The sequence below is a fragment of the Saccopteryx bilineata genome, chromosome 3 (assembly GCF_036850765.1).
Source record: "Saccopteryx bilineata isolate mSacBil1 chromosome 3, mSacBil1_pri_phased_curated, whole genome shotgun sequence".
Lineage (NCBI taxonomy): Eukaryota > Metazoa > Chordata > Mammalia > Chiroptera > Emballonuridae > Saccopteryx > Saccopteryx bilineata.
Window position 1 is genome coordinate 38,880,677 of NC_089492.1, and position 22,735 is coordinate 38,903,411.

At 36.3% G+C, this 22,735-nt stretch overlaps 1 protein-coding gene across 1 annotated transcript in view; it reads right to left on the minus strand.

Annotated features, from left to right (window-relative positions):
• Window positions 1-783: 783 nt before the first annotated feature.
• Window positions 784-22,735, minus strand: part of CPQ (carboxypeptidase Q) — a 597,449-nt gene continuing 575,497 nt past the window's right edge. Inside the window, exon 8 of the mRNA XM_066266010.1 lies at window positions 784-1,291. Within this exon, the coding sequence (XP_066122107.1) occupies window positions 1,128-1,291 (164 nt within the window). The 3' untranslated portion in view covers window positions 784-1,127. The remainder of the gene's footprint in view (window positions 1,292-22,735) is intronic.

A 22,735-nucleotide genomic window follows, 5' to 3' on the forward strand; every position in this document is an offset into this window, starting at 1 on the left:
TCACTTTTTTCCTAGTGTTTTAGTTTAGATAATTTTTTACCTATTTTCAAGTTCATTGATTCTTTCCTTGGTGTTTTTCAGTCTGCTGATAACCAACAAGGGTGTTCTTCATCTGTGATGTTGTATTTTTCATTTTAACATTTGCATATGACTTTATTTCAAACTTTTAATTTCTGTTAAAAATCTATGTATGTTGTCCCTGCTAGCTCTTTAACATATTAATCATAGTTATGTTAATCTCTAACTCTGACAGTTCCAACATCTGAGTTATTTCTTAGTCTAATTCTCTTCCTTGCTTCAACTCTTGACAAGAAGTTTATTTATTTATTTGCATTTTTTGTGTGTCTTGTAATTTTTTTAATTAAATACTGGGCATTGTGAGTGGAAGAATACAGAGATTGTTCCCAGACTGGATTTGAATTAATATTTTTGCTGTATAGGACACTGCGAGTATTGTTTAGACTCTCTAAGCCTCAATACTTTTATCAGAAAAATGTGAATAAGTTCCAACCTCATTAAATATTTTGTGAAATATATGACACAAAATGATGATAGTATGATCATTTATCTGATGATAGATCCTCACACTCATCTTTAATAAGACAATGGGTTTATATATACTTGTTTTTCCCCTAAATGATGTTTTTTCTCTTAATTAAAATATTCATATATTTTAACAAAAATATAAAAATTAGAAAACCAAATACCTCCATACATTCAATTAAGACCATATCATAACTGTGTGTTCCTCTAAATCTTCAATAAATAATATAAAACAAAAAATTAGTGTCACTGTATTTGATTTAATATTCATAAATACACATATATAAATCAGAGGCCATCCAAAGATCTCTTTAGTATCCCACTTTCAAAGTAGTAACAATATTTTTTACAGGTGGTAAAAAAAAATTGCCTCCAATGTGGTTCCTACCATATGTTGATTTTAATTGGGGGTGAAATTCATTTCTTATTCTAGAAAAAGAAAGTATCATTAAAGATGATAATAATATGAAAGTGTGTTTTAAAAATGAATCAAATATAATTGTTAGGTGAAGAGGGGCTTCCCGAAGCTGAAGACCCAGAATTCCTGGTTAGAAAGGGCTAAAATGCCTCCTTTCTTGTTCTTGCTAGAATCTGGGCAGCATTTCTTCCATGTCTGCAACGACGTAAGAGACAACAGTCCAAACAGCGGCAGCAACATTCATCTGCTTTGGATCCATGATAGTCATAGTGTCTCCATGGGAATGATGGAAAGAGAAATATTTATATAAGTCATCAAGTAGACTGGCTCCTGGGGAGAAAAGAGAAAAAATTTTAGTAAAGATGATGGCGATGGAGTAGGCAATCATATCAACTTCCAACTCCCAGAACCAAAGTGGATTACAACTTAATTTTAAGAACCATCATCTGGAAAAACCAATTTTGGACTAAAGAATTGCAGAGAGGGCTTCCCAGCTCCTCAGAGTAAAAAGCAGTCCGGAGAGACTTGTGTGGTGGGATGAGAGTTTAGTGGAGAGGGGAGGGACCTGGGCCCTAAGAACAAAGCCCCAGCCTGCAGCCCCAGAGCCTAGAAGAGGTGTATGGACAGTAGTTAGTTGTGAAACAAGTCAGGATACAGTATGTGAGAAAGAGACAGATTTCTCAGACCCAGTATTCTTCTTAAAGGGGCCACACAGAAAACCTCTTTCACAACCACCCACCTGGGGCTCTGGGAAATGGGAAGAGAGGAGAGGACTGGAGTGGCAGGAAGAGAGTATAATCTAGGAAGCCCAGGGAGAAACACTTTCAGGAATAGGCACCCTAACCCCTGGGCTGAGTCACTCCCCAAATCTGAAGAGAATATTTCCCCTGGAACCAGCAATACCTGCAAAGGGAAGCAGGACACCAGCCAAACAAGCTCCCCCATGGCACTCAAAGCAGAGCTGCTTACAAGGAGGGAGCTTTCAGGACTACAGTATGGAGTGTTAGGGTCTGACTTGCAGCACCCCCACCTACAGGGCTGAGGGCTTGCTGAAAGGCAGGAGGCAGTGGGATGCAGAACCACAGTTCCATCAGTGGGGGTGGAAGACCAGAAACAGGCAGAGATCCACCTCTGAGCAAAGGTGCTCACCCTGGCCTTGGTGTGAAGTCTTGTGGCCTATGTGCGCAGTATGCAACCCCACCCACAGAGGCGGGGTGAAGGCCAAGACTGGCTGAGGCTTGTAGAGCTGGGCACATGAGCACAGCCCTTCCCATGGAGGAGAGATGGAAACTGCAGTGACCACTGCAGCAGGCCAGTGCCAGTAATGTCCATACCCCAATGCCCTAGGCAGCAGCAGCAGAGGGGGTGGCAGGCCTGCAGACAGACCATACCTAGGGAACACAGAGGCCACACTCATTGGACTCCAGTGGTCAAAACCTTCTTATACACAGACAAAATGGGCAGGCAGAGAAATGCAACCCAAGTGAATCAAGAGAAATACCCAGAAAAGAACCTGAATGAGTCAGATATAACCAAATTACTGGATGCAGAGTTTAAAATAATGATTGTTAGGATGGTCAAAAAGCTTAGAACAACAATAGATGGTCAGTACAAACACCTAAATAAAGAGATAGCAAATATAAAAAAGGGAATTGTAATAATAAAAAGGAATCAGTCAGAAATGAGAAATACAATATCAGCAATGAAGACCACAATGGAAGGATTTAAAAGCAGGATGGATGAAGCTGAGAATCGAATCAGCAAGTTAGAGGACAAGATAAACAAAGGCATGGAAGCTGAGCAGAAAAAAGAAAAGAGATTCAAAATGTCTGAGGAAACTCTCAGAGAGCTCTGTGACAACATGTAGAGAAGTAACATATGCATCATAGGGGTTCCTGAAGAAGAAGAAAAAGAACAAGGATTGAAACGTTGTTCAGTAAAATATAGCTGAAAACTTCCCTAAATTGAGGCAGGAAAAAGTCACATGCTCAAGAAGCACAGAGAACTCCATTAAAGAGAAACCAAAAAAAAATCTACACCAAGACACATCATAATTAAAATACCAAAGCTAAGTGATAAAGAGAAAATATTAAAAACTGCTAGAGAAAAAAAAGGCTATCACCTACAAAGGAGCACACATAAGGATGGCATCTGACTTCTTAACAGAAACACTTGTGTCCAGAAAGGAATGGCAAGTTATATTCAAAGTAATGCAGACCAAGCACCTACAACCAAGACTACTTTATCCAGCAAGACTACCATTTAAAATTGAAGGAGAAATAAAAAGCCTCCCAGACAAAAAATACTCAAGGAATTTCACTACAACCAAATCAATGCTGCAAGAAATGCTAAGAGGCCTGTTGTAAACAGATCAATGGGAAAAGAATATAGCAAAAGAGGAATACAGCTTTAAAGAATAAAATGACAATAAACTATGTAAAATAATAACCTTAAATGTAAACGGATTAAATAATCTAATCAAAAGACATAGGGTAGCTGTGTGGATAAGAAAACAGGACCTTTACATATGCTGTCTACAAGAGACATACCTTATAACAAAAGATGCACATTGACTAAAGGTAAAATGATGGAAAAAAATATTTTATGCAAATGGAAATGAAACAAAAGCTGGGGTAGCAATACTTATATCAGACAAAATGGACTGTAAAACAAAGGCTATAGTAAGAGATAAAGAAAGACACTACATAATAATAAAGGGAGCAATCCAAAAGGAAGATATAACTGTTATAAATATCTATACACCTAATATAGGAGCACCTAAATATATAAAGCAGACTTTAATGGATATAAAGGGAGAGATCAAGAGCAATACTATAATAGTAGGGGATTTCAATACCCCACTAACATCACTAGATAGATCCTCAAGAAAGAAAATTAACAAAGAAACAGCAGACTTAAAGGACATACTAGATCAACTCAATTTAATACATATTTTCAGAACCTTTCACCCTAAAGCAGCAGAATATACATTCTTTTCAAGTGCTTATGGTATATTCTCTAAAATACACCACATGTTAGGGCAGAAAAGCGGTCTCAATAAATTTAAGAAAATTGAAATCATATTAAGCATTTTCTCTGATCACAATAGCATGAAACTAGAAATCAACCACAACAAAAAAACTGATAAATACTCAAACACTTAGAAACTAAATAGCATATTATTAAATAAAAAATGGGTTAACAATGAGATCACAGAAGAAATAAAAAAAATTCCTAGAAATGAATGATAATAAGCATATATCAACTCAAAATTTATGGGATACAGCAAAAGCAGTCCTGAGAGGGAAGTTCATAGCATTACAGGCATACCTTAAGAAGCTAGAAAAAGCTCAAATAAACAACTTAACCCTGCATCAAAAAGAACAAGAAAAAGAACAGCAAGTAAGGACAAGGGTAGTAGAAGGAAGGAAATAATAAAGATCAGAACAGAAATAAATGACATAGAGGCTAAAGAAACAATACAGAGGATCAATGAAACCAGGAGCTCATTTTCTGAAAAGGTAAACAAGATTGATGAACTGTTAACTAGACTCACCAAGAAAAAAAGAGAGAGGACTCAAATAAATAAAATTAGAAATGAGAGTGGAGAAATAACAACTGACACAACAGAAATACAAAATATTGTAAGAAAATACTATGAAGAAGTGAATGCCAAAAAACTAGACAACCTAGATGAAATAGACAAATTCCTTGAAACATATAATATTCCAAAAATCAATCTGGAAGAATCAGAAAACCTAAACAGACCAATTACAACAAATGAGATTGAAACAGTTATCAAAAAACTCCCAACAATGAAAAGTCCTAGGCCTGATGGCTTTACAAGTGAATTCTACCAAAAATTGAAAGAAGAACTAACTCTTATCCTTCTCAAGCTGTTTCAAAAAATTGAAGAGGAAGGAAGACTTCCAAGCTACTTTTATGAGGTGAGCATAATTCTGACTCCAAAACCAGGCAAATATAACACAAAGAAAGAAAATTATAGGCCAATATCCCTGATAAATATAGATGCTAAAATCCTCAACAAAATATTAGCAAACTAGATCCAGCAATATACAAAAAAAAAATCATACACCATGATCAAGTGGGATTTATTCTGGGGAGGCAAGGCTGGTACAATATTTGAAAATCAATCAATGTGATTCATCACATAAACAAAAGGAAGGAGAAAAACCACATGATAATTTCAATAGATGCAGAAAAAGCATTTGATAAAATCCAGCACCCATTCATGATCAAAACTCTCAGCAAAGTGGAAATACAGGGCACATACCTCAATATGATAAAGGCCATATATGACAAACCCACAGCCAATATCATACTCAATGGGCTAAAATTAAAAGCAATCCCCTTAAGATCAGGAACAAGGCAGGGGTGCCTCCTTTCACCAGTCTTTTTCAGCATAGTTCTGGAAGTCCTAGCCACAGCAATCAGGCAAGAAGAAGAAATAAAAGGCATCCAAATTGGAAAAGAAGAAGTAAAACTATTATTACTTGCAGATGATATGATATTGTATAAAAAAAACCCATAAAGTCTCAGTCAAAAAACTACTGGACCAAATAAATGAATTCAGCAAGGTGGCAGGATGTAAAATTAATACTCAGAAATCAGAGGCATTTTTATACACCAACAATGAACTATCAGCAAGTGAAATTAAGGAAACAATCCCCTTCACTATCGCAACCAAAAAAATTAAGTACCAAGGATTAAATTTAATCAAGGAGATTAAATATTTGTACTCAGAAAATTATTAAACATTGATAAAAGAAATAAAGGAAAATGCAAAGAAGTGGAAGCATATACCGTGCTCATGGTTAGGGAGAATAAACATAATTAAAATGTCTATATTACCCCAAGCAATTTATAAATTCAGTGCCATACCAATTAAAATACCAATGACATACTTCAAATTTATATGGAACCAACAAAAGAACACAAATAGCCTCAGCAATCTTGAAAAGGGAGAATAAAGTGAGAGGTATACTCATCCTGATATCAAATTATACTACAAGGCCATTGTACTCAAAACAACCTGGTACTGGCATAAGAACAGGCATATAGATCAATGGAACAGAGCAGAGAACCCAGAAATAAACCCACACCTTTATGGACAACTGATATTTGACAAAGGAGGTAAGAGCATACAATGAAGTAAAGACAGCCTCTTCAACAAATTGTGTTGGGAAAATTGGATATCTACCTGCAAAAAAATGAAACTAGACCACCAACTTACACCATTCACAAAAGTAAACTCAAAATGGATAAAAGACTTAAATGTAAGCCATGAAATTATAAGCATCTTAGAAGAAAACATAGGCAGTAAACTCTCCGACATCTCTTGCAGCAATATATATATTTGCCAATTTATCTCCACGGGCAAAAAAAAAGACAGAATAAAGAAATGGGACTATATCAAACTGGAAAGCTTTTGCACAGCTAAAGACAATAAGAACAGAATAAAAAGACAAACTACACAATGGGAGAACATATTTGACAATATGTCTGATAAGGGTTTAATAACCAAAATTTATAAATAACTTGTAAAACTCATAACCAGGAAGACAAGCAATCCAATCAAAAATGGGCTTAAGAAATTAAAAAAAAATGGGCAAAAGAAATGAATAGACACTTCTCCAAAGAAGACATACATATGGCGAATATGCATATGAAAAATTACTCAGCATCACTAATCATTAAAGAAATGCAGATTAAAATCACAATGAGATATCACCTCACACCAGTCAAACGGCACGGTCATCAACAAAACAACACAGAATAAGTGCTGGCAACGATGTGGAGAAAAGGGAACCCTCCTGCACTGCTGGTGAGAATGCAGACTGGTGCAGCCACTGTGGAAAACAGTATGGAGATTACTCAAAAAATTAAAAATTGAATTGCCTTTTGACCCAGCTATCCCACTTTTAGGAATATAACCTAAGAACACCATAGCACTGTTCCAAAAGGAGAAATGCACCCCCATGTTTATGGTAGCATTGTTCACAACAGTGAAGATCTGGAAACAGCTCAAGTGTACATCAGTGGACGAGTGGATTAAAAAGATTTGGTACATAGCCCTGGCCGGTTGGCTCAGCGGTAGAGCGTCGGCCTGGCGTGCGGGGGACCCGGGTTTGATTCCCGGCCAGGGCACATAGGAGAAGCGCCCATTTGCTTCTCCATCCCCCCCCTTCCTCTCTGTCTCTCTCTTTCCCTCCCACAGCCAAGGCTCCGTTGGAGCAAAAATGGCCTGGGCGCTGGGGATGGCTCCTTGGCCTCTGCCCCAGGCGCTAAAGTGGCTCTGGTCGCAGCAGAGCGACGCCCCGGAGGGGCAGAGCATCGCCCCCTGGTGGGCAGAGCGTCGCCCCTGGTGGGCGTGCCGGGTGGATCCCGGTCGGGCGCATGCAGAAGTCTGTCTGACTGTCTCTCCCCGTTTCTGGCTTCAGAAAAAAAAAAAAAAAAAGATTTGGTATATATATACTATGGAATACTACTCAGCCATAAGAAATGATGACATCAGATCATTTACAACAATGTGGATGGACCTTGATAACATTATATTGAGTGAAATAAGTAAATCAGAAAAAACTAAGAACTTGATGATTCCATACATAGATGGGACATAAAAATGAAACTCAGAGACATGTACAAGAGTGTGGTGGTTATGGGGGGGGAGAGGGAGGGGGGAGAGAAGGGGCACAAAGTAAACCAGATAGAAGGGAAGGAAGACAATTTGACTTTTGGTGATGGGAATACAACACAATCAAATGTCAAAATAACCTGGAGATGTTTTCTCTGAACATATGTACCCTGATTTATCAATGTCACCCCATTAAAGTTAATAATAAAATAAAAATATTCTTAGTGAAGGACACTCGTGAAGAATTTTTGACAAAAACTGTTGAATAGCTACTCAGAAACTACTACCTTTCCTTTCTGCTTAATTCTTGCCTGCTCCTTCTATTTAGGCCACAGTGGCAAAATATTTCCCCAGGCTCTCTTGCAGCAATAAACAGTCATGTGGTACCATTTTGACTACTAGTATATGAATGGAAGGCTATGGAAAAGTTCTAGGAAAATGTTTACTGACAAAAGAGCCAGGCAAATACCCTACTAATACATGAAAGATAGATGAGAAGTTTGAAGCTGCATGAGACAAAAGATCCACACACACTAAAAATGGCCAAGTAGAAAGCCAGAGGAGCCTGGGATTTAGAAAATATTGCTAACCCAAGAACCAAGCTTTGCATTCCCTATTTCTGGACTTCCTGCAAAGTGAAGGGAAATAAACATTTGTACTTTGTTTAAGGAACTGATACCAATGTCTTCATATATATATAGAAAAAAGGTATATTTTTTATATCTGCAAGATGCAAATTATATACCTTCCTGGACACAGAAGAAGGTCAACATTCCTTGACTCAAGTTTTCCATCTGAAATGATTCATTTACTTCCTGTGAAGCTCCCTGGCAACCTGTAAGGGCAACAGCAAAAGTCTAGGCCCTACTTGAAAGCTTTATCTCTCACTCTAGTGAAGCTTTCTTTTCTCTAGTATCAACCATGGAGCAGAGCCTCAAGGAATCTTTGTTGTCTCATATTCATCCTTCAGAACCTACTGTCCCCAGTTTAGCGATTTAAATTGTAGTTCTTTAGTTTCTGATCTTGTTTGTTTATTTGTTTATTTATTCATTTATTTGTTTCTTGTTTTATTATGGAAAATACCATACATACTTAAGATTGCAGACATTTAAATGTATATTATAAAGGGAGATAATATTAAAAATATACATATGTGCACAATTCAATGTAAGAATGATATTATCAGTACCTGTGAAGCCTATTTTATGAACCCATGTTCACCCCTGAGCCTCCCTTCTCACTGCTTATAGATACTTTCTTCCTTCTAGAGGTCACTATCCTTTTGTGGTTCTTTTTATAAAAATATAAAAATTTTACATGTTTTATATATATGTAAAATTGTTTAATATTGTCTGCTTTTGAACTATATTCTTAGAGATATATTTCTGTGACTTGCTTTTTCTGCTCAATCATATATAAAATATATCTATGTTATTTTGTATACCTTTAGTATTTTCTTTTTTTATTGCTGTACATTATCTCATTATATTTATTTACTGATTTGCCTAGCAGTGGGCTTTTAAAATGTTTCCAATTTTCTGCTATTATATGCTGCTATCAGCATTCTCTGGCATCTAAATATAAGACTAGAATTGCTGGGTTATATAGTATGTGTGTGTTTAATTTTATCATGCAATTTCAAAATGTTTTCCTTTGTAAATTATACTTTCAGTCAATATATGTGTCTCCCATGTTTCACATTCCTTCTAGCACTTGGTATTATCAAGCTAATTTTTGCTACTCTGTTGGGTGTGAAATATCATATTATGGCTTTTATTTTAATTTTTAAAATTATTAATGAGATTGGGTATGTTTTAATCTATTTGTTTTTGGTCATTTATGTTTTCTCTTTTGTGAACTGTCTATACTTTTGCCCATTTTTCAATTGATTTGTTAGTCTTTTCTTATTCATTTGTAGGAGTTTTTGACATATTTTCAATATTTATCTTTTGCTAGTATTAAGTTTGCATATCCATAATTTTCCAGTTTGTGGCTCTTTTTACTGATTGGTGAATAGATATATTTTGGTGAATAGATGTTCTCACTTTTAATGTAGTGAAATTTATGAATCTTTTCCTTTAGGATTTTTTTTCTATCTTGTTTTTAAAAATTCTTTTACCCTAATATTATAACAATATTCCGTGATATACAGAAACTTTATTTATTTATTTATTTATGTATTTATTTATTTAATTTTTCCATTGATTTGAGAAAGAGAGAAAGAGATGAGAAAGACAGAGGGAGATAGAGAGAGAAAGAGAGAGAGAGAGAAGCATCAACTCATTTTTCCACTTGGTTGTACACTCATTGAGTGCTTTTCATATGTGCCTTGACGGGGGATCGAACTTGTGACCTTAGTGCTCTAGGACAATGTTTTTATCCATCCATCCAGCCAGGGCATGTACTGAACCTTTTAAGGTTTAGCTTTTCATTTTTAAGTTCTTCAACCATTTAAAATTGAAATTGATTTTTGTGTATGGTAGGCTTTATTTTATTTTTCATTGTCCCAGCAAAATTTACTGACTTAGTACATCTTTTTTCTCCACTGATCAATTTTCTAATATATCAAGTTTCTTTATATGTGTGGGTGTATTTTCAGGCATTAAAATTCCGTTCCATTGGTCTATTAGCATTTGCTGTGGCAATACCATAGCATCTTGTTTACTGCTGTTTTCTAATCTTTGCTTTCCAGCAAGGCATGTTCCCTTCGTTTCTTCTCTTCCTTCTTTATCAGAAGTGTCATACTATTCTTGACCATTTAATCTGCCAGATAATGTTTAGAATCATTTTAATATTACAAAAGTACTTTTTAATTATGATGGGAATTGTGTTTATCTATATATCAATTTTGGGAAAATTAACATCTTTAATTAGGATAGTGAATTCGTATTTATGAAAAATGAGGTGTTTCTATTTATGTCTTTTATAATGTCTCTAAAATTTTGTAACAAAGTTTTACATAGCTTTTGTTACTTTCCTCCATGGTTTCTACTTTTTTTGATAACTGTAAATAATGCATTTAAATTTTTTTCACTTTTTGTTTGTAGTATCAAAGATAGCTCTGATTCATAAAGTGGAAAGTGTTTCTTTATCTTCTTGCGCTCTGGAATAGCTTGTATGAGACTAGAACGATTCATTTACTGGTTATTTTGTAGAACTCCTTACAAGACCATCTAAGTTTGACAGTTTCTTTTTTTTTTTTCTTTCTTTTTTTTTTTGTATTTTTCTGAAGCTGGAAACAGGGAGAGACAGTCAGACTCATGCGCCCCACTGGGATCCACCCGGCACGCCCACCAGGGGGCGATGCTCTGCCCACCAGGGGGTGATGCTCTGCCCCTCCAGGGCGTCGCTCTGTTGTGACCAGAGCCACTCTAGCGCCTGGGGCAGAGGCCAAGGAGCCATCCCAGCGCCCAGGCCATCTTTGCTCCAATGGAGCCTCGGCTGCGGGAGGGTAAGAGACAGACAGAGAGGAAGGAGAGGGGGAGGGGTGGAGAAGCAGATGGGCACTTCTCCTGTGTGCCCTGGCCGGGAATCGAACCTGGGACTTCTGCACGCCAGGCCGACGCTCTACCACTGAGCCAACCGGCCAGGGCCTAAGTTTGACATTTTATTTATGGTAAAAATTTTAACTAATGAATCATTATCTTTCCTCATTATTGGGTGATTTAAATTTTGTATTTCTTCTTAATTTTGGGAGTTATATATTTCTAAGAATTTGTGAGCTTTGCCCAAATATTCAAAATAATTATCATAAAGTGATCAATTATATGTTGTTTTTACTTTTTTATGTTTGCAGAATCTATAAGGATGCCCTTTTTCCTCATTCCTGATATTGGTTATTGGTGCCTTTTCTCTTTTTTTATCAATCCTGCCAGAAGCTGTTCAGTTGCATTAGTCTTTTTTTTTTTTTAATTCTCAGAGAGCCTATGGCTACAAATTATTACTAAACTCTTTTTTTAAGATTTTGTTTATTTTTTATTATTTATTCATTTCAGAGAGGAGAGAGAGAGAGAGAGAGAGAGAGAGAGAGAAGGGGGAGGAGTAGGAAGCATGAACTCCCATATGTGCCTTGACCAGGCAAGCCCAGGGTTTTGAACCAGCGACCTCCGTGTTTCAGGTTGACGCTTTATCCACTGTGCCACCACAGGTCAGGTTGCATTAGTCTTTTGAACAACAATAACAACAAAAAGATAATATTTTTGATGCTTTCTATTGTATAGTAGTTTTTCTATCATTGATTTCTACTTTTATTTCTATTATTTTCTTCCTTCTTCTTTCTTGGGTTTATTTGTTTTTCTTATTCTAACTTCTTGAGTTGAAGTCTCAGTTTATTACATTGTAGACTTTCTTTGTCTCTAACAAAAGGTAAGTCTTACTTTTGATATGGCTTTACTATCTATATCCCACCAGTTCATATGAATATTTTTATAATTTAGTTCTAAATATTATTACTAAGTCTTACCTTGATTTTTTTCTTCAATTCATGTGTTAGAATGCGTTTTTTAATTTTTAAAAGTATGGGGTCACCGTAGGTATTTTTTCATTATTAATTTTTAATTTAACTGTTAGAGAATGTGGGCTGTACAATATAGATTCTTTGAACATTGTTTAGATTTTCTCTATGGGCTTTTGTATGATCTATTTTTATAAATGTTCCATGTGTTGAAAAGAATGTGTTCGCAGTATATTGCATTTGTCCATTGGATCAAGCTTATTAATTGTGTTCTTCAAATGCTTACTGATTTATTATCTATTTGATCTATCAAATTTTGAAAGAGATGGGTGAAAATGCCCCTCTGTGATTTTGGGAATAATAATTTTTCTTATAGTTCTAACAATTTCTTTTTTATATACTTCAAAGTTATGCTATTAGGAGCACACATATTTAGAATTACATCTTCCTGGTAAATTGAATATTTTTATTAATATGTAGTCATCTTCATCTGTAGTAATGCTTTTGGTCTTAAAGTTTAGTTTTTCATGATATTCAATATAGCCTGTCCTGCATCCTTTTGCAGAGTATTAACTTAGTATGACTTTACCCATCGTTTTAATTGAAGTCTTCCTCTGTCCTTATGTTTTTAAGGGGTTCTCTAATAAACAGTTTAAAATTAAAGTTTAAAACTCCAGTCTAAAAACCTTTGATTTTTAACTGCAGAGTATAAATCATTTATGTAGATTGTGACTATTGTTTAAATGTTTAATTTATACAATCTTAGTATTTGCTTTCCATTTGTCCGTTTTGTTTTTTACCTTTCTTGTTTTCTTCTATTTGATTCTTTTTCCTTCTATCATTTCTTTTCTTATTCACACTCTACTAGTTTTGAAGTTATAGACATCGTTTCAATTCTGTCAATAGAAACTTTAGAAATCATAGATCTCATATTCATCTTAATAAATTTAAAGTTAATCAGTATCTTATATAAGGACACTAGGGTTCCATGTTCTGTTTCCTGTCCCACATGCCCTAGGAAAACATGGTTTATTAAACCCACACTCTAGGAAAATAAATATTGTTTGAGACCATCGAACAAATACTAGGCTCCAGAATTTTCTTACCCCTATAGATTCTCACTTTATCATTTTTCACCTCTAAGGAATTCCTTTACTTTGCCTCCTGCTAAACCATGGATTACAGAAAAAGAGATACTGTTTTATCTACAATTATTTTTGGGGTAAGAAATGTACCTGTAAACTTCTGATCTGCCACATTGCCAGAGCTCTCTTCTCACAATCTTTTATTTCCTACCTTGTGGATTAGACACTTCATTGTTCCTGAGCCTTTTGTTACTTCATGATGCTATCTAAGTTTTCCCTACCCCAACCCAAGTTTCTTGAAAATCGTGGCAAGGTTTTTCCCCTACCTATCTCTCCAAACTCCTTGCTCTGGAGAGCAAGAGTATTTGTAGTAAACAAAACACTACAAGAATGTAACTTGGAGAGTTTAATGAAAGGGTAATTTACAGAGTGGTCAGGGTTAAATAAGACCAATAAGCAGTGGGGGATTCAGCCGGTTTATACCAGTTCAGCAGAACCAATACTTAATTTTTTGAGTTTGGCAAAACAGTTGTTAAAATAGCACTTGTCATCAGGATTCTCTAGGGTGGGCACCTGGGCAGCCGCCCAATGTGAAAATCACAAATTTACATTCCTTACTCTTGTTTAATGTTCATCTGCACAACAGTGTATTCTAAGTGTTCATAGTAATGTTAATTCTGTCCATAGGTAAAAAAAAATTGATGAAACTATGCTTGTAATATTTATTTATTCACTTCATAAAACTCATTATACCTTTGATAAAATACTACATTTTAATTCCTTTGCATTTGTTACTTCAGTAAAACAAACACATAATGTAAAAAGTGCCAGACAACCAGGGGGTGACAAGCTGTCATTGGAAATATCTGAAATATCAGCTTTATTGTTTTTTGTCAGGCATTATTTAATATTTTTCATTGATACTTTAAAACTCTTGCTTATAACATAATCTAGTTTTGTATACCCCTTTTATTGTTCTTATTTAGGTATTAAATGCATGAAATAATAAACTGCCTTTCAGAATATCATTTTTTTATACTTAAAATGGTCAGTAGGGTAGAGAACCAGTTGTTAAATTATTTGAAGCCCACCACGGCCAATAAGGGCTGATGAAATGAGTGCCCCAGGGATAGCAACAGTTTTTACCACTAGTATGTCTAAAAGAAAGAAGAAGAAAACAGCTGTAACTGCAGTTATAGCTGTAGACAAGGGTCACCAGAGGAGCCGTGGTGTCTATAGAAGCCAGGAAATCATTCCCCTGCTGTGCCTCCCACATTTTATGGGGTCTGCCCTTGGCCAAACCCAAATCATAAGCCAGAGGGCATGTATGACTTGTTAATGCAGTCCATAACAGTTAGCACAGTTAGCATCCAGGGGCACAGTATCTCACAGAGAAAGGCAAGGAATGATAGAAAGCGGTAGTAGAGCATATCCAGCACAAGCACTTGGGATGGCAACAGACACAGAGGGGGCACAGACATTCAAGGTGAATAGCTTATGTGAGCATGTTGAGTGATCTAGGGGGTAACTTGGGTTAATTATTGGCAGGTAAAGTTGGCAACCAACTATAGAAGATACTAAATATAAAGCTAAAAATAGATTAAATATTTATAAATGGGAAATCATGGGGGCCCAATGGGAAGGAATGTGGGGAGATGGGAACTTCTCCTTATGAAAATGTTCAGAAAAATGTGGGTGATCACAGAGATGAGGAGAGAGCTGGGGAAGATATTCTGGGGGACAGGTAATAAAGACCTGGGCCAAATGATGACATTCCAGCCTCTGATATTCTCAGAAAACACATGGATGGAGGCAACCAAACTTCCCAGTGGAAAGGCCAGAAGTCCATATTAAAACCAGAAGAGTCTTTATGCTATGAGTTCCCCACACACCAACAGGAGACAAATCTGGGTGTTTATTTTGATAGTAGCTGGAAGCATTTAAACAGAAACCATGACCTTTTAGAACTAGTTGAAGTTGGTGGGGAGCATATGCTTTTGTATCCCAGAGAGTCTCAGGGGATATAAAATTCATATACAAGTTAAGCTCAAAACCAAGGAGTTTAAAGGATAGAAGTCACAATGGGTAGATAGTTTGAAGATGAATCAGAATTGTGGAAATCAAGAGACAGAAAAGGACATTTAATCCCAGCAGACACAATGTGGTTCACTTGGGGCTGTTTTCTTCCCATCTCAAGCATCTTAAAGACACTGCCTGTGGCTGGCAGAAAAGGCTCCAAATTCCATACTGAAAAAAATAGAGGCAAGAAATAGAATGTGCATGCCCTGGTCAGGCCTCTGAAAATTCCCTTTCTGTCTCTGACTGAAAGAACTTTACTGCCAGATGGGTGGAAATTTGGCTGCCTGCCTTTTAGAGTCAGTGATTTAAGGAAGGCATTTCCTTAGAGATCGTCTAAGTTCCCATGAACATTTTACAAAACTAAAACAACTCCAGAAAATCTGACATCACCAATGAGAATGCTGATAACCACAGGAGAAATACGGGTGGGCCTGTTAGCTGTTTTGCAGCATTGTCTCTGCAATTCCAAGGAGACATTTTATCAGTGACAGCTCCTGATCTAAAAGACCAGCACTGAGGGAAAGCCTGAATTTCAATCTCTGAGAGCACCTGACATCTGGAGTGGGGGGAATGTTAACTATCCTATCTCTAGGTGTAAGTTGCACAGTGTGTTTTGACAGGTATATGAGCTCTGAACAGGGAATCATCAAATGCTTTTTAGAAATAGAAAGCTGGCAAGAAGGAGCCTGCTCTGAAGGCCCAAATTCACCCCCTTGAAACAAAGTACAGCATTATTAAGACAGTTCGCTGTTAGAAAATTATTTCTAAGGAAGGAATGTAAGGATGTAAAGACAATATCCTTAGTATGTCAGCCAGGGAGAAGTTGAACCTAGGCAAGGAGATACAGCTGAGAGAACACAGGGGTTACAGTCACATAGGCCTAGATTCAAATTCACACTCTTCTACTAAATAACAGGGGGACTTTGGGCAAGTTATAGAGAGCTATTTAGTTTAGTTTCCTTACTCATGAAAACAGGGCTAATAATACCCGCCTCTCAAGATGCTCATGAAAATTAGTAGGCACTTAATTACGTACTTTATTACAGATGTTATATAACCATGAGGATGATCAGTTAAATATGATTTAAAGGTTTTAAAATTCTAATTTAACAAATCAAAGTTATGATGATTATTCTCAAAGATGGGACAGTTGAACTGTGAAATCTATTCCGTGTGACCCCATTTTGACCCTTGTTGGGATTATTTTTCTTTCTCCTCCTTCTCTTCCCCTTTCTTTCCTCTACTCTCTAAATCTTTTTTGTAAACATTCATCTCAGAAAATATTTTCCAGCTGTGTGACTGGGTGACGATGGTCCAATGAATATTGTAAGAAATATCCAACATGCCCCATGCTGTTCTCAGCAGATTCCAATCTTCACAGAGACATCCCAGTAATGGCTGTTCTGTGTGGGATATAGGAACAAGATTGAATACCTGCTAATTCCTGGAGAGATGGGTGGGTGAATACACAAAAGTTTCTCACAGCCCCCCTGCTATTGTAGTTTGACTCATTCATATAATCAGTGGGTTTTCATGTACACAAATTAAGCAATTTGTGTTATGTGAAGTTCTTGGAAGACATCTGAAATATTTGAAAGTTTACATTGAAGCCTGTTATTTCAGTGCATACATTGGCTGCTGCAATGTTGCATAAAGAATGCACTTACAGGCAAGCAGCTGTGGAAAATCCATTTCTCCTTTATAAACATGTCTTGAACAGTCTGGGTGTGCAGTTTAATTGCAATGGAATGTATTACAGACATTGCCCTGATCATAATAATTGTGGAGTTAGAGAAGAACATTATGGTCTTAACTTACACCCTGCAAGAAAACCCAGTCTCCCTAAAATCTATAAAATATAAAAATACATTTAAAATTTAATTAAAATTGTTATTTCTTTCAGTAATATTATCAAATAAAAAACATCATTACCAAAACAATTAAAAATCAATTCTTGGAATTTGTAGACATTTAATTTCTCTTTTCAAAGGGAGAATTTTATCCCTACTGGATTAAATCTAATTGAACATGTGCATGAGAAGCAGTTAATAGTTTCATAACCCATAGCTCTCCAGAAGAGAAAGCAACTTATATGAGGGAAAGGAAAAAGCAATAAAATGAAGAAAAGGACAGGACAGGAAAGAGAATGCAAAACATCCTTGATGGAGATGCCATGAAAACTATTTTAATTTTAATTTCTAAACTCTTAACCTGCCCAAGAATCTCCAAGCCTATGCTAAAAAATTTTCATGTGTGCCACTGAGCCCCTTAAACTTTTATCTCTTTGGAAAACTTGGAGAAGTTGCTGGGATAATTTTGACTACATAGTTTCAGTCAACACAATATTCTTGGAGGACCTCCAGTTCACATGTACCTCAATCTCTGTAATAATGATTCATCTTTCCATAAAGCTAAAGAAATGTAGGGCAGTAGTAAGACAAAATAATCACTGCTATGTGAAGGTGATACTAGACTCTCCAAATGTGGAATAAAAAAAGTATTATTTGTTTAATGTTTCTTGTGTGCCTACGGCTTTAGAGATTATTTCATTTAATTGAGAAAATGGTTGTGTAGCGTTAACAAATGAAAAATAGATTTAAGTAACTTTTCTAAAGTTGTACAGTAGGAAGTAGTAGAGATAGGATTCAAACCCAGGTGTCTTAGATCTAAAAACCATGCTCCTAACCAGTTTTTTGCTCTCTCATTGTCACATCCCAGGAAATCTGTAATGACTTTTCCCACAGTGGAAAACATTTGCATGACTCAGTGGTCCCCATCCTCATTTTTACATCATGACGAGGAAATAGAAATCTGAGTTGCAGGTATCTTGGGCCGTGAAACAGAGTGAAGACTTGATATATTCACACAGCGGGCTCAGACAGCCTGAGATTACCTATTGGAAGATGAATAGCAGAGTTTCACCTGACACCAGGTCTCCACCACGGGCTGGTCTATACTCTGTAAGGACAGACAATCCTCCTGTGAGTTACTAGCTATTCTATATAAAACACATTCCTCTCTATGTTCACTCTGTATCACCCTTATCCTGCTTTTTTCCCCCCATAAAACTTCCTACTAAATAAAACTATTTATTCTTGTAAATGGTTTTATTACTTTCTACTTATCTTTCCCATTAAACATAAGCCCTATAAAAGCAGAGACTTTGTCACCCCAATCCCCAATGCCTAGCACATAATAGATGCTCTATAAATATTTGTTGAATAAATGAAAAAGTTAAATATCTCATGGGATAAAAGCTAAGATGAACATTGGCTTTATCCTCCCTCTCTACAGCGACCTCTGGTAAATAAATCCTACTTTCTGGGGATCCTATTCTGTGCTCTTGCCTTGGAGAATGACAAGTAGGTTCTTGTCACAAAAAAACATGGGATATATTATATACAAGATAGATGTAAATGTTACCTTTCACCACTGTTACGAAAATTATCCACAACTTGAAAATAAGGCATAAAGGTGGGCAGCACATCCTTTCAATGTCATTCAGAGGCAGAGTCCCCTCAAGGATAGTCTAGGAGAATGTATTTAGATTGACTCACAGCTTACTATTGATTGAAGGTTCCAGATTTAGTGAAGTAAAATGTGAACTCATAGATTTTACTAGGCTAATAGAGATGAAAATGATTTCTGTCCCATGGAACAGATACTCCCAAAAGTTAGCTTATTGTCCTCTGAGACATTAACCAGTTTTATCTAACCTAGCAATGCTATTTTAGTATTTCTTTATTAAATCACATAAACTTAACTTCTCAAATGTTCCATAAATTGATGTGAATGTCTGACTCCATCATTTATTAATAATTTAATCATGTGATATGTGTTCATTTTATATTTGCATAAAATCATGATTTTTACCTTTTAAAAAGTTAAATTTTAATACCACCTACCTACACACCTTAAAAGAACAATTCCATTCATGTTTCCATTCAAAAGTTAAGGACTCACAAAGTCATCCCTCTATGATTTTATCTATGCCCTAATAAGCAAAAGCACTGAGCAAACTGGTTACCACCTTGAGGGCTAGATTTCTGTCTTCTCCTTGTATGGTGATAGATGTTCTCCAAATATAAGGAGGATTCTTGGGTAGGAGGAGAATAAATATAACTTGTATGCACACACCTACATACATATAAATGTTATGTATATGTATCTATATGTATATATAGAAAACATTTATATATCTGTGTCTCTATGTGTATAATATTAGACTTGTCCTCACCACCTACTCTAATATTCTTCTTTCTCTCCTGACTTGATTCACACCTTCCACATGTAAGTGATGATTTTATGTTTTAGAAAATTGTAATTTAACATCATCTGTATAAACCTTAAAAGAATAATCACATTCATATGTAATAAGGCTCTTATCTTTGTGGACATAATTTCATGTGTGAGTATGTGTATTCCTAACTTTATATAGAGCTATTATTACCTTTTGCAACAACATGGATGGACATGAAAATTATTATGTTAAGTGAAATAAGCCAAGCAGAGAAAGAAAAATATCATATGACCTCACTCATTTGAGGAATCCAAGGAACAATGTGAACTGAGGAACGGAATTAAACCTGAAGGGAAGGGGGGAGGGAACTGTTGGGAGGGAGGTAAGAGAGATGTTGAGGGGAATACGGCGGGGGGATGCATTCAGGGAGACACTAGAATCTGCATTAACACAATAAATAAATAAATAAATAAATAAATAAATAAATAAATAAATAAATGAAACACCACAACTCCCTCCTTCTACCTGTTTTTGCAACAGATACTAATATTGACACTTTTTCTGAGAGGGGTAATTTTGAATCTTACTTATTTTTATATATCAGTCTCAATTTATTATTCTCCCTGTGCCATATGGAACTTGTAGCCCACTCTTTTTTCACAGCCTGATGTCAATAAAGTTCCCATCTGTCTGAGTCAGTGTGACTCCTTGTCAATGCCTTTCTGCAGTTCTCTCCATACCTGAGGGGGGACGCTCACTAGAAAACATGACTAAAAATTGTGTCTGACAGAGCACACTGTGAAAATATTCAATGTATATGGGTCTTTATTATTATTTTTTTAGAATTTAAAAGAAATTTTGTTTAGAAAATTAAATTAAATTTAATAGGGTGACATTGATCAATAAGAGTACATAGATTTCAGGTAAATATTTCTATAGTATTTGAACTGTTAATTGTTTTGGGCCCATCACCCACACCCCTCCTCCTGGTATTCATTTCACTTTTCTTTGTCTATGAGTCTCAGTTTTAAATCCCACCTATGTGTGAAATCATCTAGTTCTTAGCTTTTTCTGATTTACTTATTTCACTCAGTATAATGTTCTGAAGGTCCATTCATGTTGTCATAAATGGCGATATATAATCATGTCTTATGACTGAGTAGTATTCCATTGTATATATGTACCATGTCTTCTTTATTCTATCCTCTGTCTAATACACCAAAGTGCATATGGTCTTTGACTTGAAAAGATTCTAAAGACTGCAGTATGGAGTTTATAATAAAATCCTTAAAGTCATCATGGTCTTTATATAATTGTATGTAAAGTGACAGATTTTAATATCTGGCTACAGTTACAGAAAGGTTACAAAGCTTTTGTGCAGTGAAAGGCAGGTGTTAGTAGATATAAACCTCCCATTCTTTTGGCAAACAGAGACAAAGGAATGCACAAGTTGGACATATTGCACGGTCAGGCTGTTCTATACCTACTTCCCATACCAAATAGTAATAATTCTGCCAGGCTAGTTGGCAGAAGTATTGCAGAGATACCTGGGTGACATGGTCAAGCTGGAGTCCCAATTTTGTCACCCACTGTTAAATGATTCTAGTTTTGTTGGCCAACTTGTTGATAGAAATATTCATAAGAAAGTTTACAAGGGAGGCTCTATGAACTCCTGACCGGTGATTCTCACTTCCACATGTCCTGGCTAATGGATTTATATTATTCAATGTTGATTATTAAACACTTAAGCACATAGTTCATACGGAAAAAATAGATCATGGCTTTTGTAAGAGGAAGCGTTGGCTTTTTTAAAAAATCTTTATAATGTTTACAAGGGTCAAAAAAATGTTGTAAGCAAGGAGAAGAAGGGTACAGTAACTATTCAAAGAAACTTTATTTAAACTATACCGACAGTCCAAAAAAGTTCAGTTGCTGTGGAATTGAAGGGAATGCTTTGCTCTGGATAAGAAACTAGATGGTATGAGACAAAATCATAAACAATAGGTATTTCTCTACAAGGCGGTCCACCTGAGCTTGTGTGTCACTTGGATGGTCTTGAGAACCTGCAAAGGCTCTTCTAGTTACATCATGCATCTCCAGTATGTCCCCAATATGCAGAACTGGTTAAAACTATCCCTTAGAAAGGGAGCTAGGCCCTGGCTGGTTGGCTCAGTGGTAGAGCGTCGGCCTGGTGTGCAAGAGTCCTGGGTTCGATTCCCGGCCAGGGCACACAGAAGAAGTGCCCATCTGCTTCTCCACCCCTCCCCCTCTCCTTCCTCTCTGTCTCTCTCTTCCCCTCCTGCAGCGAGGCTCCATTGGAGCAAAGATGGCCCGGGCGCTGGGGATGGCTCCTTGGCCTCTGCCCCAGGCGCTAGAGTGGCTCTGGTCGCAGCAGAGCGTCGCCCCCTGGTGGGCGTGCCGAGTGGATCCCGGTCGGGCACATGCGGGAGTCTGTCTGACTGTCTCTCCCCGTTTCCAGCTTCAGGAAAAAAAAAAAAGGATCTAGTATAAATTTATAGCTGATTAAGCTACACTGGGTTACATATTAAAATGAGACTATTTTGAGGGGGTGCATGCAACCATTTTAGGTCATGGAAAGGTGAGCATGGAAAGCCCTCTATAAAATGTCTCTGGGGGCCATTTTTAATAGTAGAATTATGCACTGGATAGTTCAAGAGTATGCACTGATGTGGGCTTTTTTTCATTTCTGAATACCTTAGTGTCAAGGTCACAAGAAAATATACCATAGAAAATAGGAACTAAATATATTGAAGAAATTTTACTACTAAAATAATCCTATCTAAAATGATACAATATTAAAACTATAATAAAATTTAAGTACTAAAGAATAGCATATATTATATTTAGAAGCTAGGGGTATGGTGTACTGTGAATCAATGCAGAGGCAGCTCAGGCCAATGAAGAAAATTGATCTGGGAGTAAGAGCCTTCTGAATTCTTGTCTGTTTTCCATATTTGTTTATGTGTAAGACAGCATAAATTTATCCAACATAAGTGAGTGCATGCTTTTGCATAAGGCATTTCGTTACAAAAAGATGACAAACTACTTGGCTAGTGCTAGAAAATATTAGTGAAATTTTCTCCAGCTCAGCATCCAGAGAAAGACTATAAGGAGAACAAAAACACGGTGAGTAATCCTTGCCTCAAACCCTACTTCTTGAAGATGGAACAAAGTTAGATGTAGACAATGGTGAAAAATTTAGTGAACGTTACTCAGTTATTCTAATATGCTTTCAATTTAT